Source organism: Lolium rigidum, chromosome 1 (assembly GCF_022539505.1).
Source record: "Lolium rigidum isolate FL_2022 chromosome 1, APGP_CSIRO_Lrig_0.1, whole genome shotgun sequence".
In the NCBI taxonomy this organism is placed as follows: Eukaryota; Viridiplantae; Streptophyta; class Magnoliopsida; order Poales; family Poaceae; genus Lolium; species Lolium rigidum.
The window spans coordinates 54,260,114-54,277,945 of NC_061508.1; the positions used below are offsets into that span (position 1 = coordinate 54,260,114).

The following is a 17,832-nucleotide window of genomic DNA, read 5'->3' on the forward strand; positions in this document are numbered from 1 at the left end:
ACACATATATTATGGACATGTACACGTATATTTTTTTGTCAAAAATTGTTGCCACTTCGAAATATATTTTCTTGGTAGAGGAATCACATACATCTGGAAGCCGAATTGAGTTTCTGTAATTCATAGTAGTATATATCACTCTGCTGATCAGCTGATGTCCACACATCATGCAGGACAAGACATGAGTGACGAGCCTCCAAGTTGCCTGATCAGGTATGCGTTTTGATTACACCATGAAACATGTCATGCTCCTAGATGACAAATCTTGGCTAGTCAACCTTTGTAGAGAGCATCTCTTTTCTTGGAGTCGTCCTAGGTGTACCGAATGCCGGAGTGTCACCAAAAGGTTAGCTTTGAATGCTAGCTCAGAGTATCCCATGGAATAAGCTAGATAGGTACCTCCATGGTAAGACAGAGAAATTAAAGGGCGTACAAGGAGTTGGTAAAACATGACTTATAAAAACCCAAAACTGAAGAAATAGAAATTCCATGTTCTTCACTCATAGAGACGATAAACACGATTTCAGGTACCTAAAAGAGGTAAAATGTATAGTAATATGCAAACAATTTACAGGATTTTTCTCCAGGTGCACCGGTGTTCGCCCGTGGTTCACTGGTCACTGACCGGTTTTACGCACCACACAGGTTATGGGTCAGATGTGACTTTAGTCACCATTGACCAGCAAAGTTTTTTAGAAAATAAAATTCAATGGGTGTTGAGATGCTCAAGCAAAGAACCGGTCTTCACGCAAAATGGATTATTCCGTACAGATTGTAAAATAAGCTTATTTGAGCAAAGCACAAATTTACAATAGAACAGCCCGCTTCCGTGATTACAATGGTTTACAGTAGTACAGTACAATAAAAAAAATAGCACGGCCGGCCGGCCGGCGACATCAAGAGGTGGATTAGACGTCGGGCAGAGGCACGCGCAGGACGGGACGCAGCGAGAGGCCGGCCTTCCTCCTGGAGGTAATGCCGAACGCCTCGGTCATGTCGAACTCCGCCGGATCAGCCACCCCCGGCGCCTCCCAGTCGAAGTGCAGCAGCAGGCTTGCGAGCGCGAGCTCGACGTTGGCGAGGCCGAAGCCCATGCCGGGGCACATCCTCCTGCCGGCGCCGAAGGGCAGCAGCTCGAAGTCCACCCCTCTGAAATCCACCCCGTCCGCCGCCGCGCCGGCCTCGAAGCGCTCCGGCCGGAACTCCTCGGGGTCCTCGGGCCAGTACCGCTCGTCGCGGCCCAGCGCCCAGACGTTGACGAGCACCTGCGTGCCCCGCGGCACGTCGTAGCCCAGCACCTTGCACGCCGGCGCCTCCTGGCACTCCCGCGGGAGGAGCAGAGGCAGGGGCGTGTGCAGCCGGAACGTCTCCCGGATCACCAGGTGCAGGTACGGGACGAGGGTGGCGAGCTGGTCCTCATCCACGGCGCCGTTGGTCTCGAAGGCTTGTCGGACCTCCGCCGTCGCCCGGCGCATCACCTTCGGGTTCCTCACCAGCTCCGCTATGATCCACTCCAGCGTCGTCGCCGACGTCTCGCTGCCCGCGCCGAAGATGTCCTGTGTGCCATGCCATGCGAGCTAGTTAGAGTGATGACGTACACGTACGGAGATAAATGACGGCGCCCTCGCCCTCGTGCACGAGGGTGGCCAGCTGGTCCTCTTCCACGGCGCCCTTGGCGGCTTGGCCTCGAGGGAGAATGTCGACCGGCAGCAGGGATTTATACCTCAATGTGATGGACTTAATTGAAACCTCAATTTGAGCCAATCCGCCGGCCCACTGGGGACATACCCGCCGCAAACGGACGCCTAGTCATTTTCGTGTCTGTGGGCCGACGCAAACTGACACATGCGGTCAATTTGGGTGTCCATTTTGCGCCAGCCCGCTCGAGATGCCATAAATTTGAATGTATCTACACACTATCTATCTACCGTGCGGATACATCCAAGTTTACACAACATTTGTATGTTCCCGACAAAAAAAAGTTTTCTTATAATAAACTTAAGACAACTTTATTCAGGTACTCAACATGTATGATTTATAAAAAAAATGTTAACTCTGCCTTTTACAATAATAACAAGGATAAGAAAAACACCAGGGTCTGAAAACCAGGATACCCTCATGTCATGCCTTGAACTAAAGCGAGCAAGTTCACGCCTACCATTTCATGTGCAATATAGCCCATTGCCACACGTGTAGACTCTTGCTTCATACCTTCTTCAAACAAGGGAGCCACCCCCCAGAGGTTTCAAACGCCGCCAAAATCGCCCCGATAGGACCCATACACATAAGTTACAACACTTTGCGGGTGACCGGTGCACCTTTCGGTTGGAAAGTTAATTTTGCCCATGCATAGCCCATGCAGAGAGCACACGTGTTGCGGACCATTCTGGGACTGCGCGGGAGGCAAGCCACGACGCCACATTGACCTCGAAGATAACGTCGTCACGATGTTTGGGTGGGAAAAAGTGACATCTCTCCAAGTTAGGGCAAGAGGGCAGACCAAGAGGCATGACGTGGCCCTCAGGACTAGAGAGGGAGCACGGATCAAAGACGCCTCGGCATGCACGCTGGTGTACTCAGTGGCGAAGGACGAAAAAAATCTAAGGCAACACGAACCTTGAATGATGAAAGTACCAAAATATATTGGGGAAAAACAGTAATGATGTGTATGGTTCAAACACAATCATTTAATAAAAAATAAAAAACATTTCTAATTATAAATATAACCTAAAAATAACATACCAATAATGCCAACTCAATGGCAAAACTTTACCTCTTTGGAAAAGATCTAATGTAATTTAAACAATCAAGATGTTTGATTATTTCTCTTTCCATAGACAACTCGGTCTTCATTATCTTATTTATCGGGAATTTCGTTTCAATTGTTGATGCCACCATCTGTAAAACCAGTGTAATATTTAATGGTGATAATGGGGCCAGAGAAAGTACGATGCCCCTTTCAAATATCTAGAAATCTCTAAAGTCTCCAGCTCTACGAGTATGAATAATGAATAACATGGGCTTATCTTGTATATACTACTAAGACCCAGTCAATGTTATATCTCTGTAATACAAGCAATGTTATTCACATTGAGTCTACAATATGAGTCTATGTTTGGAGATAAATAGTCTATGTTTTCGGTTTGTGACCAATTTTATGCAGTGTTCACTGAAACAAGCATAACTTTGTCATGCGAAGTCCGTTTTCGATGTATGATCACTCGATTTGTTTAGAAAAACACGCGTATCTAAGTGTATTCACAAAAAATCAAGGTAGGGAGGCTTACCTAAGTTGCCCTACTGGGATCTTCGCCCCTGAGTGTACTCTTCGTCGCTGGCCTCGGTATGAGCAAGAAAGAAACTAACTAGAAACAACTCCTAGAGCAAAGCTCCACTACAAAAAGAGGAAACAAAGGATAGAAAGACTAAAACTCTATTTCTAGTGCATCACAAATGTAAGAAACAGTCTAGCTAAAGAACAACACTCCCATGGCCTAAGGATTAGCACTTCAAATTTTAGAAACAATATTTCTAGATAAGGATGGGGTAAATAAAAATATCTCACTTGGAATCAAACTTTTGACATAAAGCAAGGCGTAGACATTGCATGGTAGGAAAATAACAAAAGGTTAAAACTCGACGAAACTACACCGGGTCCACCATCCACCCCATCGACAGTACTTATGTTGGGTCTCCCTCGTCAAGGACACCGCCCTCCGCAAAGCCCATCAACACCCCGAGGACGCGCCGGCTCTCCCACCACCTCATCGACACAACCAAATGAGCTAAGGCTAGGGCTTGTTCGAGATAGTTTCACCATTGTTTTGGTCAATAGAATATGAATTATGTGTCAACAAATTTTTAGCATTGGAAACATTTGTTTTGAGTTTAATTAGACGGTATTGCAAATATAAATGTGATGGTTTCTTCTCTTTTGAAGCAAGTATACATGTGTTTTGAGTTTAGTTAGGCACGTACCATTGGATTTGCTCCTAGCATGCTGATGGTGACTAGCTAGCTGATGACGTCCAAAACAAGCTGGAGGCATTAAACGAGGCGCGCGCATGCATCGGCCATGATTGTGGAGAAAACTGAGGAGACGTGAATCAGATATAGATTTGGGAGTTGATTAATAATTATGCATGTAATCGAGGCGTCCGGCCGGCTGCCCTCTTAATTAGCCTGCTGCTAATAATGTGATTTGGAGCACTGTTGTGGAGCAGTAGTCGTGAATCAGTCAACAGTCCCACAACGCCCCCCATCTTCCTCCGGTGACCACGCCACCGCCGCTCTCCCTTCCTCGCTCAAGCCACCCAACCCGGAGCTCGCCGGCCGCCAGTAGCCGTCCCCCACCTCTCCTTCGCCAACCCCATCTTCCTCGACAGAAGCCACCCAACCCAGGGCTCGCCGTGCCGCCTCTCCCTCGCCAACCCACCGTCTCGTGCCTCCAATCGAGCGCGGAACCCTAGCGGCCCCTGCCGGCCGTCGTCGAGTGCAGCTCCAGCCCGACCTCGCGCGGCTCTCCTGCTCCCCGACCCCCTCCACTCGCCGATGTGGTCCTGCTCCGGCGCTCGTCCAGGAGGAGGACAACGACCGGTTCCTGCATATGAGCTGCCGGCGACGCGGCCCGCTCTCCTCTGCTCAACACTCCCTCCTCCCTTCACCTCACGTCATCCCTTCTTTTGCAGCTAAATGTTCCCTCTTTGCAGCTCGACGGAGCCGCAGCACCACCCTGGAACGCGAGCCACGCCCTCGCCGCCGCCAAGTTCCCCCACTCCTACCCAACTCCGACCCCTCCCCTCTGACGCGTCCACCGGTGAAACCTCGCATCATCCCTCGCCCCAACCCTCATCGCGTCCTGTCGCACCAAGCTACCCCGGCCCTGGTTGTATGCAGAGAAAAATGCCATCTTTCACCTCTACACGATTGCATCCATCCCGAGTGATGGCGCCGGTCTTTGCTTATTCACAAGGAGTTCTTGACTTGCTCTAGGATTGCTGCAGCTGCTTTGCTAGTTCCGATTCCAAGCTTGCTTGCACACCTATTTGAAAGTTCAGAAGTTGGAGCACCCATGAGGTGTTGCTACTTGAGGCAGCACCCGTAACTAGTAATTGATCTTCTCATTTCGTGAACATGTCCAGTTCAGAAATTTCAGAATTCAAATGCCAGCGCAGATTTTGGATCCCTACCGGTTTATTTCCAAAACCAAGTCCAGATTTTGTTTCTAGATAGATAGAATTACACATTGAATCTCTACTACTTTGCCCTTCAATAATATGCCACTATCTGCAAAAAAGGTTACAGTCAGATAAGGAGTTTGATTCCAAAATAGAAGTAGGAGCCGGATCTGATAACTTCGCCTTTCGATTATATGCCATTTTGTTGTTGTTTATGTCCTTTAGGTTTCAAACATCTCTGAAATTCTCTTTGATTCAAATTATATGAAACACCGAATGATTGCTTTTTCTGCATTCAACTTTTATCTCCTCATCTTCTCTGAAACGGGTATAGCTTGAAATTTTCATCACATTCGTAGACATAAATAAATATGTGAAAATGCGCTTCACATACTTGGATAATTTTTTTCCATTTTTTTGGAACCAGCAATGCTTTTATATGGAAACTCCATAACCTTAATTTTTATATATGTCTTTTAAATTCCATGTATCTCACTTTATGCATATGCAGTGACGTAAGGGAAGAGCTATTGGAGTTGTCTGATGACATGTAGACTAAGGCGGCGGTGGGTGCTAATCTAAATGTTGTAGTCCTCTGCCTCTACCAAAGGCGTCCACGTCATGCAGGAGCTTGCTGCCAAGGCCAACCGCCATGACCCTGACACCGCTGTTCAGGAGCTTGTCGGCATCGACAACATCAGGTCAAGATTCTTCCTTTGAATGCTGGTAATATGTTGGAATATGTATGGCTTATATATATTTCCTTGTAATGTACAATTGTGCATAAACCAGAATGAAGTGAGTTCGGCATCCTATGCCAACCATGAAATTGATAATTTCTTATTTTATTTAATTGGTTTGATTAGTTGATGTATGAGAATTTACTTCTTCTTTTGGCAGAGTTGTAAATTATCTCACAGTTAAATCTGAAGGCTGGTTGACCGAAGGCGTCCACGTCATGCAGGAGCTTGCTGCCATGGCCAACCGCCATGACCCTGACACCGCTGTTCAGGAGCTTGTCGGCATCGACAACATCAGGTCAAGATTCTTCCTTTGAATGCTGGTAATATGTTGGAATATGTATGGCTTATATATTTCCTTGTAATGTACAGTTGTGCATAAACCAGAATGAAGTGAGTTCGGCATCCTATGCCAACCATGAAATTGATAATTTCTTATTTTATTTAATTGGTTTGATTAGTTTATGTATGAGAATTTACTTCTTCTTTTGGTAGAGTTGTAAATTATCTCAGACCTGTGTTTGGGTACGAGTCGGTATTGGAAAAGTGAAGTCAATATAGTGTCCATGCCTATATTTAGTGGTTATTTCTGTCCCCTATTCATCACGTGTTGAAATTTTAAAAAATACTCAACATATTTGTAAAGGTTGGGGGCGGGTGAGAATTTGTGTAACAGATGGGTTTCACTGAAACCCATGGATCACATTAATTTCCGCTTCTGGTAGGCCTCTATTGCCCTTATGATGATGCAACACTACCCTTTTCAAGTCACCGTTCCCGTCGGTGCACGTGATAAGTGTACTATTTCAGTTTCCCTCATTGCAAGGCATGGCGGTGATCGCATTTTGCTGGACGCCACTCAAGCCGTGTATAGAATCATCCAAGAACAAGTTGTGTATAGAATCATCCAAGAACAAGTTGAGATCCTACCGAAATCTAATGCTTCAAATAAAGAGGCCATGAGTGAAGAATCTGCTAAGGCTGGTCATAGTGGGGAGTAACTTAGACTAGTAACATATGCCATGTTACTAGTCTAGGTTACTACCTTCATAGTGGGTAGTAACTTATATGTGGTGTCATGCATTGTATAATTTATTATGTCGTAGACTCATCTTGCCTTGAGGTGTGTGATGTTATGGTAACATAGCTAGTTACCACCTCACTCTCTTTCTTCATTTATTAGCATGCCATGTCACCAAAATGCATTGAGATGTGTGATGTTACTAGCTTGTGTGATGTTACTAGCTATGTTACTCCCACTATGAGCAGTCTAAAGAGAAAGTCTGTTCTTATCTTATTGGTCATCTGGAAAGGCAGCTATATCATTTACACATATTTTATTCAATATTGGACTGCGTCTTGTAGTTTTCTAGTGGACTTGCTTGTCGATCTAAAATCAGATTTGTACTGTGTACTTTTGTGAGTTTGGCTGCTCACCAAAGGTTAGAGTTCTTTTTGTTTGCTGTTTTACGAGATGACAGAGGGAGCGTTATTTCAGCAAGTAACAACAATGTAGACTATGCTCTTGATGCAGCTACGTGCGGGGCGGGGCCAGGATTTAGGTTTAGAGGGGGCAAAATGGTGACACTCAGAATTGAGATATAGTATAAGATGATTTAAGCCTAAAAAGCATAGCAAGCTATATTTTCTAGTGTATAGTGTACCTTGGTAAACAATCTGGTGGAGCGGATGTATGGCAAGAGGGCGGCGATCGATTATGAGCGTCCGGCTGGCCTCCGTTGTCCGCTACTACTTGCTGCATGTACAAGCCATCCAAGTCACCGGCTTGGCAAGCAGGAGCGAGCAGTGGCAGGATCCTAAGCATGGCAGCGGCAGATTGGATCAATCTTTGACATGATTCAAAGCCGAAAATAGACGACGTGAACCAGACGATTGACCATCAATGGCCTAACCTAGCTGGCTTATCATGGGTAAACACGGAGATGGTTTGTTGCCACCAGGCTTCGGTGAATACTACTACTAAACGGAACGTTGATTTCTACCATGGGTGGGCTCCAATACTAGTAAATAGTACGTGATTAACCATGACAAATCAGTACATATATACAATGTACATGTGCTCGCCCCTCCCTCTGCTGATGGCTATGTGTGAGGCACTAGCGGTAAGATATGGGATCTACTTAGCTAATCAGGTAGGCTGCAATAGATTGCTTATTCAATCTGATTGGCTGGAGATTAGTAACTCACTGAACGAGGGGGGTTTCACGGCGTCGGCAGCTGCACCGATCCTTGTAAATATTTTTTTATCCAGGCAACATCTTTTTCTTGAGTGGAGTGATTATGTTCCTAGAATGCCAATAGTGTAGCTCATGTTTTAGCGCAAAACTGTGGAGGTCAACCATGTGTTTGGAGTGAGGAACCACCTAGTTTTATCATCCCTTTGTTAATTGATGATGTAAGTGTGCTTTGATAAATAAAGTCTACAGCAGAGCCGGCTGTTTCCCCTAAAAAAGGTTGGAAATCATTTTCCACTTCTCTGTACTAAACGTTCAATGAATGTTTAATGTACATATTAATATTTTTTAAAATTCCAAGATGGACTGAAGAGAGCAATAAGTGTGTATTCCCATCTACAAGCTCACAATCAAAGGAGCATTCCAAAAGATTAAATTAAGTAGTGAAGGTTTGGAAACAGTGTTACTCATACTCTCCCCTTAATTTCGAAATTGCTAGACAGTAGTTGAGGAAATGCACGATGGATCATTTATATAGTTTGTTTGCAACAAATCATGGTATAATAACTCATATGTTCAGCTCACAAAATGAAAATTCTTATGATATAGCTTATGCCCATGTAGATTTCCTTTTGTTTTCCTTTACTCATGTTAGTTGAGATGATTTTTAAGGTTGCGGTAATGTACTTGTAGGTTGGTCGCTTGATGTGGTGGCTAGTCATTGCTGTAATTTGTTGTAGGTGGCTGTCATATAGTGGGTAGTCTCATGTCCATTACATAGTATTCGGTAGCCACGAGTGATTGAATTCTTGCCGGGTTTATTTCCAAAAGTCAGAGCAGATTTTGATTCTAGATAGAATTAAATACTGAATCTGTACAACTTTTTCCCTTCAAAAATATGCCACTGTTTCTTTATTTGTGCCAGTGCTGTACAAGTTTGCAAGAAAGTTACCGTTAGTGCATAAATGAACAAGTTTTATTCTTTATATGGATTTGATACCAAAATAGAAATAGGACCTGAATCTGACTAATTTTCCTTTTCGTAATATGCCACTATGTTTTTGTTCAGGTCCGTGTTTTATAATTTTGCAAGAAAGCTACGCTAGTGTGTAATTGGCAAGTTTTCTGAATTTTTTATAAAGATTTAAATGGAATTGGAACTTAATATGTTCCACTTCTCAATTCAGTTTGAATATGAGCTGTCTTTATTTGTGCGAGCGTTGTATAATTAGCTAGAAAGCTATATTTTATCTTTATACATAGTGTTAAGTGAAATAGGAATCAACATGGAAAATTATTTTATAATGTCATTTTAATATTTGAATTTGTGCTAATTTACATTCTGTCAGCTTTTGGTTGATCATCATATATTCGATATTTTTAATCAGTTTAGTATTTGTGCCAGCGTAACAAGTTTCCTACTTCGTTTCAAACAAAAGCAGTTGTGTGCTCTAACTCTTGGAAGTGTCTGTTCTAAGTTGTGTTTTGAAATTAAGCAGATATGGGCTGCAATGGCATCTCTAATTTTCTGCTAGCAGACATGCTTAGCTGACCATATTTATCCAAGTAGAAAAACATGTATGAGTTTCTCAACCTTGTTTAGGAGCACTTATTAATGTTCTAGGCTAGATAATCTAAGTCGATTGGTAGTACTACATTATATTCTTAATTGATCAAATTGTTTCTTCCTAGTCATTGCGCTTTAGAACCTGCCTTCACAGGGCAAACTAGAATGTTGAAGGTGTTTTTTTTTCTTGAATGTGTTTCGAAGTTCATTCGGCTACACATTACATCTTATTTGGAAGCCATGACTGGTCTTTAGTTCCACAACACTTGTGTGACCTTAAACCTTCTAACTTCCATGATTTTCACTTCTTAAAGGCCGAGGCGGTAGCGGTGGTGACGGTGAGGATGGGCGGTGACGGGATTCGAAACAATGATTTGCTCCACTTGGATGCCGCTGGGGATAAAAGCGGCTATGACAACTCATAGTAAGGTGCATCCTACTTCCTATTGTGATGACTTTTTTTTGTGATCCCATGCAACACAATAGTTAATGCACAAAAGATTGTAGCTGATATGGGCAAAACGATTAAAATTTAGCTTGTATTTAGTTGTTATTGAGTATTTGGTTTTGGTAACCTGGAGTTAGACCTTTATTTTTTACAGACACCCCTAGATAAAGTCTGCCTGCTTAGCTGTATCTTTCTCTATTTATTCAGAACAGAAAGATGCATGTTGTTACTGGTTAGTATTCCTTTTATGGACGTACTACCTCCGGTCGTGTTTAATCGATGCAGGGCATAGTTAATCAAACATGCAGATAGGCAGTACCGGATGTCAATTAAATATGACCGGAGGGAGTAGGTGTTATGTTCAAATATTTGATAGTTCCAGCATTGTCCACTTAATTTCTATGTTCTAATGCACTACTCTATCCAATGTTTATTTGTTATACCATTCTATCTTTCTTAGTGTTTGGTCTTGAGCTTGAGTTCTTCTTAAACCTGGAGCTTGAGTTCTTAAACAAGAATTTTATCTAGTGCTGACTTCACTTGTCGGAGCTGATCTGGAGTACTAGTTCAAAGGAGTTAAATACTTCATGAGTCAACAGAATTTTGCCACCTTATACGAATAGGTTGTGTTGTTTGAAATGGTTGTGTTGCTCGTGATTATCTAGAAAGACTGTTTTCCCACCTAAGGATGAATTATGTTTGAATAGTACTTGAGGCGAGTTGTTTACAGTTTAGTAATATATATTATTTGCCGTGTGACCTGTATGTGTTTGGAAAAGAGCAAATGTCAGGCCAAAAGTTTGAATTTTTCCTGAAGTTTAGTTTATTATCTAGGCTAAATTTTACTTTTGTGTTCTTAAACTTTTTTGTACTTTGCCCAGCTAGCATCGTGGTTACAATAATTTCTTCTGCTAGAAATAATCTTGATTAGAATGTATAATTTCTGAGTAAACAAGCTTGGCAAACTGCTAGTATTGGGTTGTTGTTCAATTTTGCTCTATGTATAGCATTATGTTAACTTTGAAGGAATAAATGTTGCCTACTTGTTCCCTGATTGCAGACTAACTTGAATTTCTGTTGAATTTGACATGTTCCTGACAACATCCGTTTTCTTTGTGGTTTCGTATTTCAGGGAAGAAATGGAGCTGCACAGGAGAGGTAGCCATTGCCGCTGGATTGGGCCAGCCGACAGCCTGTGGGTTTAGGTATGTTTATGGTTGCTGCCTCCTGGGTCGGTCAAGTCTCCTGGGATTGCAACAAGTGCTTCTTTGCAAATGTCAGGCCAAAATTTGTATTTTTACTGAAGTTTAGTTTATTATCTAGGCTAACTTTTACTTTTGTGTTCTTAAACTTTTTTGTAGTTTGCCCAACCAGCATTGTGGTTACAATATTTTATTCTGCTAGAAATAATCTTTATTAGAATGTATAATTTCTAACTAAGGGCCACTTCTTTTGGGCTTAAGCTTATAGAGAAGCCGGATTATGGTTTTCTGTGGGGAGAAACTCTGGTGGCTAGAAGCTCCCAAAAACTGATCTCCCCATTCTTTTGAGCTTATGAAACTCGGGCTTATGCTCCAGGTCGAGTTGGATAAAGTCTGCAATGCCCCTGAACCAAAAAGATAACTGCAGAATACATGCGAACTCCATCCAGACATGAGCTAATGGGCTAGTAATACTTTTTCATGTGGCAGAAAGAACCAAAACGAAGAGTGGCACAGCACCACATCCATGCCTGCATAATCGAATGGATTGAGAGCAAATCATGCACCGGGGTTAGGAGCAGCTGATCAAACATATTGCATTCTTTATTCCAGCGGACGAGGTGGGTAGAGGGGTAGGAGGTCGTTGCCGGGAATGGAACGAGGTATTCCTGCGACGGCGACAGGAAAACACCGATGGGGAGGACGAGCTTGACGAAGCTGGTTGGGCGCTGGCGGACGAGGTCGTGGCCAGCGCCGGATGGGGAGGTCGCCGCTTGGCAAGGACGACGTTGACGCTTATCCGGCGAGGACGGAGAGGTCAGCTCGGCGCCGGCGCCGGTCTGCCGGAGGAGAGGCTGGCGAGGGTCACAGCTGCTGGTGGAGATGGGGCACGAGATGCGACGGGGCGGCGCCGGTCTGCCGGAGGAGAGGCTGGCGAGGGTCACAGCTGCTGGTGGAGATGGGGCACGAGATGCGACAGGGCGTGCGCTGGCGAGGCGCAACAGTCGGCAGCGGGCTCAGGGGTGGTGGAGCGGCGGCAGCAATGAGGAACCCTAGCTTGGGTTCATACCAGCGATGCTTACCAGGGAGCGAGGCGATGCAAGCGAAGGGAGTTTGCCTTTTTTTTCGTTCACTTCTCCAAACGCTATCTTGTGGAAGGGCATTCGCCTATCAATATAACCAACAAACGGGGCAGCTCCGTGTACTGTTTCGATTCCGAGCGCAGAAGCTCGGGAAACTCTCCAAAAACTGCTATCGATCAGTTTCTCCGTGTACGCACAACTTGGGCTTCTAGGTGGAAATAAGCCGGACCGAAACTAGAGACTTCTTTTGGGCTTCAGCTGTGCACCACCTGGAAGCTGGTCTAGAAGCCCAAAAGAAGTGGCCCTAAACAAGCTTGGCAAAGTGCTAGTATTGGGTGGTTGTTCAATTTTGCTCTATGTATAGCATTATGTTAACTTTGAAGGAATATGTTGCCTACTTGTTCCCTGATTGCAGACTAGCTTGAATTTCTGTTGAATTTGACATGTTCCTGACAACATCCATTTTCTTTGTGGTTTCGAATTTCAGGGGAGAAATGGAGCTGCACAGGAGAGGTAGCCATTGCAGCTGGATCGGGCCAGCCGACAGCCTGTGGGTTTAGGTATGTTTATGGTTGCTGCCTCTTAGGTCATGTGGGGTCAAGTCGCCTGGGATTGCAACAAGTGCTTCTTTGCACTAATCATTGTTGTGAGATGCATCGGAGGCAACATTAACTATTTCGGTGAACTCTTCATGTGTAATGATCTAGATTATAATTTCACTGGAATAGGTAGAGTTCTGAATTCAGGCTTCGCATTCAGAAAAAGTGCTCATAAATACTAGTTTCAGTTACAGTATGAAATTTATAAAGTTCAAGTCTGTGTAAAATTTCGATGAGGCCAATCTCTGTTTGGTCCAGTACATGATGCCATGCTTGATTGTATAAAGTGTGTTGTTGATTAATGGTTTAGCTTTCATATAGGAGCTGCAATACCTAGTTGGGGTATGTATCTACGTTTTTCCTTAGTAATTCCAAACTCCGCACAATTAGTTCTTCGGTTGTATCACCACATCCCGAATCAGTAACTCACTTAAACAATGATTTTTGGTGTTTTATTCTGGGAAAGAGTTTTGCTAATAGAAGGTACTAATAGAGTTCCATCCCTGTTATTTCGAGATATTTGCGAGGCCCTAGTGTCATGTATATGCCTCTTGCTGCCTTCTGATAGATTTTTGCGTTTTTTGGGCTTACTACACACAAGGTTGATTATTTGTGGGATGTGTTTGTGGCTTTGTTATGTATTCTTTCATCAAATGGAATTTCTTTGCTTTATTCTCCAAAAAATATCCTTATTTGTCCTCTTTGTATTGCAAGCTTTTGGTGCCAAGGCTATGTGGGGTGGTGGAAACCAAGGGGACCTCCAGAAGAGGCAAATGGTCACCTACAGTACCAGGTTAGTCTCTAGCTAGTTCCTTGATGTATTCTTATGTGTAAAAGGTCGAAGATAAATTTAGTTGCACAAGTATTGTAATTGTTGTGCATGTGAGTTTTTGCCTCACTGTAGTGCATAGATAGTTTTGATTGATTAGAGAACACATAATTTGTCTCACATGAGGCAATCCCTACAGAGATTTCAAGCGTTTGTCGTATAAATCTGGGATGCAACAATTGTGCTTGATTTGATTTTACTCATTTTCATGTTCCTGTTTTGCAGGTAGCCTCTCTTTTATAGGGTGCCCATCAACTCAAGATCAACGCCTTCAGCTCAATGTTTGCCACAATGTCCTCAAGCAACAGCCGCTTGGAGTTGTTCTGGTCTCTTGGGATCAATTACACTCCATTCCACAACTGGGCTCAGTGAAGATGAAAACCTACTGTATGGCTACCAATAATAATATGATACTTAGCGTTATAGGCTCACTATACTTGTGGCAGTAAGGTGGCTTCTATTGTTTCGTTTTTATGCGTGTGTTCTTGGTCTTGGCAATATAAACCATGGTAATCTGCAAGTTGTACTTTTTTTGTGATTTGTGGATTCATATAGCTATGATTCGTTATTCAGCTAGGCTCATCCTTAGTTAGTTTATTTAAACTTCTACGCATTATAAGAGCAATAAGAATGGCGAAGTATATTGCTGACTGGCAAAATTAGTTGATTGAATTTGTGTTATCTCTAAAATACTATAGACTGTGTCTTCTTATAGTCTGATTTGGCGGATAGTTTTTCTCATCTAAATTAGATAGTTGCAAATCAGTCTTTCAATCTTTTGAAAGCATCCTGAATTGTAAATGTTTTCACTGATGGCTAAGATAGAGTTATGTGTAGCAAATCTGAAGTTAATCTTAGCGAATCTTGATTGAGTAGCAAGTATTCAAGACCACGAGGCTCTGCGAATCATCATTTTCAAAAAATAGTAATTCCATGGGCACGTTTTTAAAATGGTTTTCTAATAAAATGTCTTTATTTCCTAAAAATATCCAAATAGCTATAGGAATAATACCATTAATTGGAGAATATAAATACGTATATTTTATACAAGAGATGTAATGGTAAAAAATATGTTTACATATACCATTTATTTACTTTACTTGCCAAAGGATTTTTGTTAATTTTATCAACTCCTATAGTAGATGCATAACTGTTGCAAGAGGGCCACATCAATGCTCTGTTGGGGTTATATGGTGGTGTTATCAGTTTTAATATGGATTAATGGCTCTATAGTGTGTGGATGTTGCTAATTTTATCAGCTAGTAGATGCATTATTGTTGCAAGAGGGCCACATAAATGCTCTGCTGGGGTTATATGTTCCAGTATGTAAGAGCTTGTCTGTATGGTTAAAAAGAACATGAAACAGATTCACAAGTTCTAATCCACCAACTAGCTGGGTAATTTTATTCTTATGCATGATTTGATAGTTATCAGCTTCTCTCATGCCAAGCTCTTATTACTATGTTCACAGTTTTCTCAGTGCACATATAGTTATTCCTTTGGTTAGGCTAAACTTGCCAAATTACGGCGGGAGTTGCTTACTCCTACAACCAAAGGTGGTGGAGGTGCTGGTGAGGGATTCAACATGACAAAAACTGGTGGTTTGGTTGCTTTCCTTCGGTTGAGGAATCATCGTTGTTGAACAAGTTGACAGGAACTTTTTCGGAGGTCTGCTCTTGTTGTACTAACATTTCCTTGCACTTTCCTTGACTATCGTGTTAGCCTCAAAACTGATATAGTAATACATTTTGTCTCCTTGTCTGGTAGGACGTTGCATCCTATGACTTTAAAACTTTAACATGCATTCGTTGAGTTATTATGTACAAAGAATCTGAAGTTTAGGTGACATTTAACTTTCAAGAAGGAATCTACTAAGTTTCCCTTTGTTACCAGGACATGTTTGTTCTTTGTCTTTAATCGTCGCTACATCGTATTCAGATTCTCGATATCTGAGAATCACTGAAGGAGGTAAAGATGGAAAGGGTAGAGGAAGGCAGATAATATGCCCAACCATTGCTCTATTTTTATGGTGCAGTTAACACATGGTCGCAAACGTGCTATGGCATATTATACATAGATAGGTATAATCTCTACAAGTTCTCATGCTACTAGATAGGTATATGTTTCTGTGAACATTGCGTACTCATATCTCTTTGGAGTTATGTGAGCACCCACTTACCTATTATTAAAATCATCTGTGGCAGCAGTATGTGTATACACGAAAGTGCTTTGTCACTTCCTCCTGATCGTATTTATGTGCCTATATGATCCAGTTGTTATAGTTGGCACTATGTTTTTAAAAATGATGCAGTGTTGCATGCTTGCTATAGTTGTCCCCATTCTGACATATATGAGATTGTGCCTAGCATGTATGCATGGTACTACATGCACTTGTGTTACAATGTTTCTTTGATGGTGAATCTAGGCAGTCATATTTGTAAGTTGATCTCTCAATTTTTTTAGTATTAATGGCCAGTCATTCCTGCTAATGTGTTTGCTTTCCATAATGCTCTGGTGTTTTTTATGTGCACACTTTGTTCAACTGATGGAACCAGGACATAATGGATGATCATCTTCACTTATGTGAATAGGTGTCTGCAAAGACGAGAAGCACCGGAAGATGCACCGGACTATGTTGATGGTGTTGTCAAGTCCGTCAATATATGCATCCAGCTCGGCAGTGAAGTGCAGTTGCAAGCGTCTGGAGGCTGCGACCGGAGTGGGCATGAGTTGACTGTATGGTTGCAACTGGCTTACTATTTTCTGCTTATGGTTGTTTCAGTTAAAGGTTGAATCGATTCCCGCATGAGTGAGCGAGATACAAAGCAGAAAGCTACTAATTACGAGTCTTTTCTTTATTTCCTGCCTCAGTTGTAAATCTAGGCAGACATATTTCTAAATTCATCTCTCCATTTTTTAGTAGTAATGGCCAGTCATGCATGCCTAGTGTGTATGCTTTCCATAATGCTCTATGTTTTGGGTATGCATGTTTTATTCAACTATATATGTGACCTGTTGCTGCAACTTGTGGAAGCAGGACATCATGAATGATCATCTTCATCTATGTGAAAAGGTGTCTTCCAAAGCAGAGAAGCAAGAGACCAATGGTGGTGGAGATGCACCAGACGATATTGATGCGGCTGTGAAGTCCGTCGATGTACGTGGCCAGCTCGGCAGTGAATTGCAAATGGCTTCTTCTTATGGTTGGTTCAGTTCAAGGTTGAATCTATTCCTGCATTAGTGAGCCAGATACAAGGCAGGAAGCTACTAATCTTTCCAGTCCGTTCTTTTTCTCGTTTAGAGGTACCGATGGATTAGGTAGCTCCATGTACTAGTACTAGATGTATTTGCTAGCACAATGTAGTACCAGTAGAGATTGGCTTCGAGTGTGTAAATTGGATGTGGGGTTTCTGTAAGTGGGACTCGTGCGGAGTTGTACTAACACAATACTGCTATAGCAAATAGATTATGGAGCAAGAAGGCATCCTTTATATATATCTGTCCATTCATTCATCCCATGTCATGTGCTGGTTTGTTGTTACAGGCAAGCTGAAGACTGACTGGTCCTGGATGTTTTGTTCAGATTGGTGTCCATGAATAAGTTAGGCATAGTTGTTAAAAAAATAAAATTATCACCTTAGCAATATCCAAAGCTCTCTTCCCATTGTCGTGTATATGTTGTTTTCACCCGTGTCATACTAATGTTATATTCATTTGTCAAGTAGGTTGCTAATAGATGTACAATACCACAAGAACGCTATTTTAGTAGCAATTGATTTTCCAAATGGTATTTGCCTGATGAGAATTGACTTGAGCATGTCTCTGTGCTATACTGCTACTGGTCTTGAGGGGCTATTGTGCAGATCCAGAATTTCTTCCCAATGCAGGACCATGGGTAGAGGTGGGTGTTGGAAAACATGCCAACCGCGACAAGGGCGTGGGAGAAATCCGAGAGCAGCTGGACGGATTGCTCAGGTTCTAGGAATATCCAAG

General features: G+C 42.7%; 1 protein-coding gene and 1 long non-coding RNA gene across 9 annotated transcripts; one reads left to right on the top strand and one right to left on the bottom strand.

Annotated features, from left to right (window-relative positions):
* Window positions 1–908: 908 nt before the first annotated feature.
* Window positions 909–2,182, bottom strand: LOC124708005 (zealexin A1 synthase-like). The gene is made up of 2 exons (XM_047239698.1): window positions 2,159–2,182; window positions 909–1,556 (listed from the first exon to the last, which is right to left on the bottom strand). The coding sequence occupies exons 1-2, from the start codon at window positions 2,180–2,182 to the stop codon at window positions 909–911; spliced, it is 672 nt and encodes a 223-aa protein (XP_047095654.1).
* A 2,356-nt stretch (window positions 2,183–4,538) lies between these two features.
* Window positions 4,539–17,352, top strand: LOC124685361. Of its 8 annotated transcripts, none has more exons than XR_006997413.1 (9): window positions 4,539–5,878; window positions 6,078–6,240; window positions 9,994–10,108; window positions 11,260–11,332; window positions 12,899–12,971; window positions 13,725–13,803; window positions 14,065–15,507; window positions 15,733–15,920; window positions 16,431–17,352. It is a non-coding gene; the product is annotated as an uncharacterized LOC124685361 (long non-coding RNA). The 8 variants fall into 8 exon arrangements; XR_006997412.1 differs by lacking the exon at window positions 15,733–15,920 and having other exon boundaries at window positions 16,431–16,627; window positions 16,877–17,352; XR_006997409.1 differs by lacking the exon at window positions 15,733–15,920 and having other exon boundaries at window positions 16,431–16,575; window positions 16,877–17,352.
* Window positions 17,353–17,832: the final 480 nt, after the last annotated feature.

Excerpts from the sequence above, each read along its gene's own strand:
- LOC124708005 (XM_047239698.1), bottom strand. The coding sequence starts at position 2,182 with ATGGGCTATATTGCACATGAAATG. Across the intron at positions 1,557-2,158 it reads GCTATATTGCACATGAAATG|GACATCTTCGGCGCGGGCAG; the intron begins GTAGGCGTGAAC and ends CATGGCACACAG.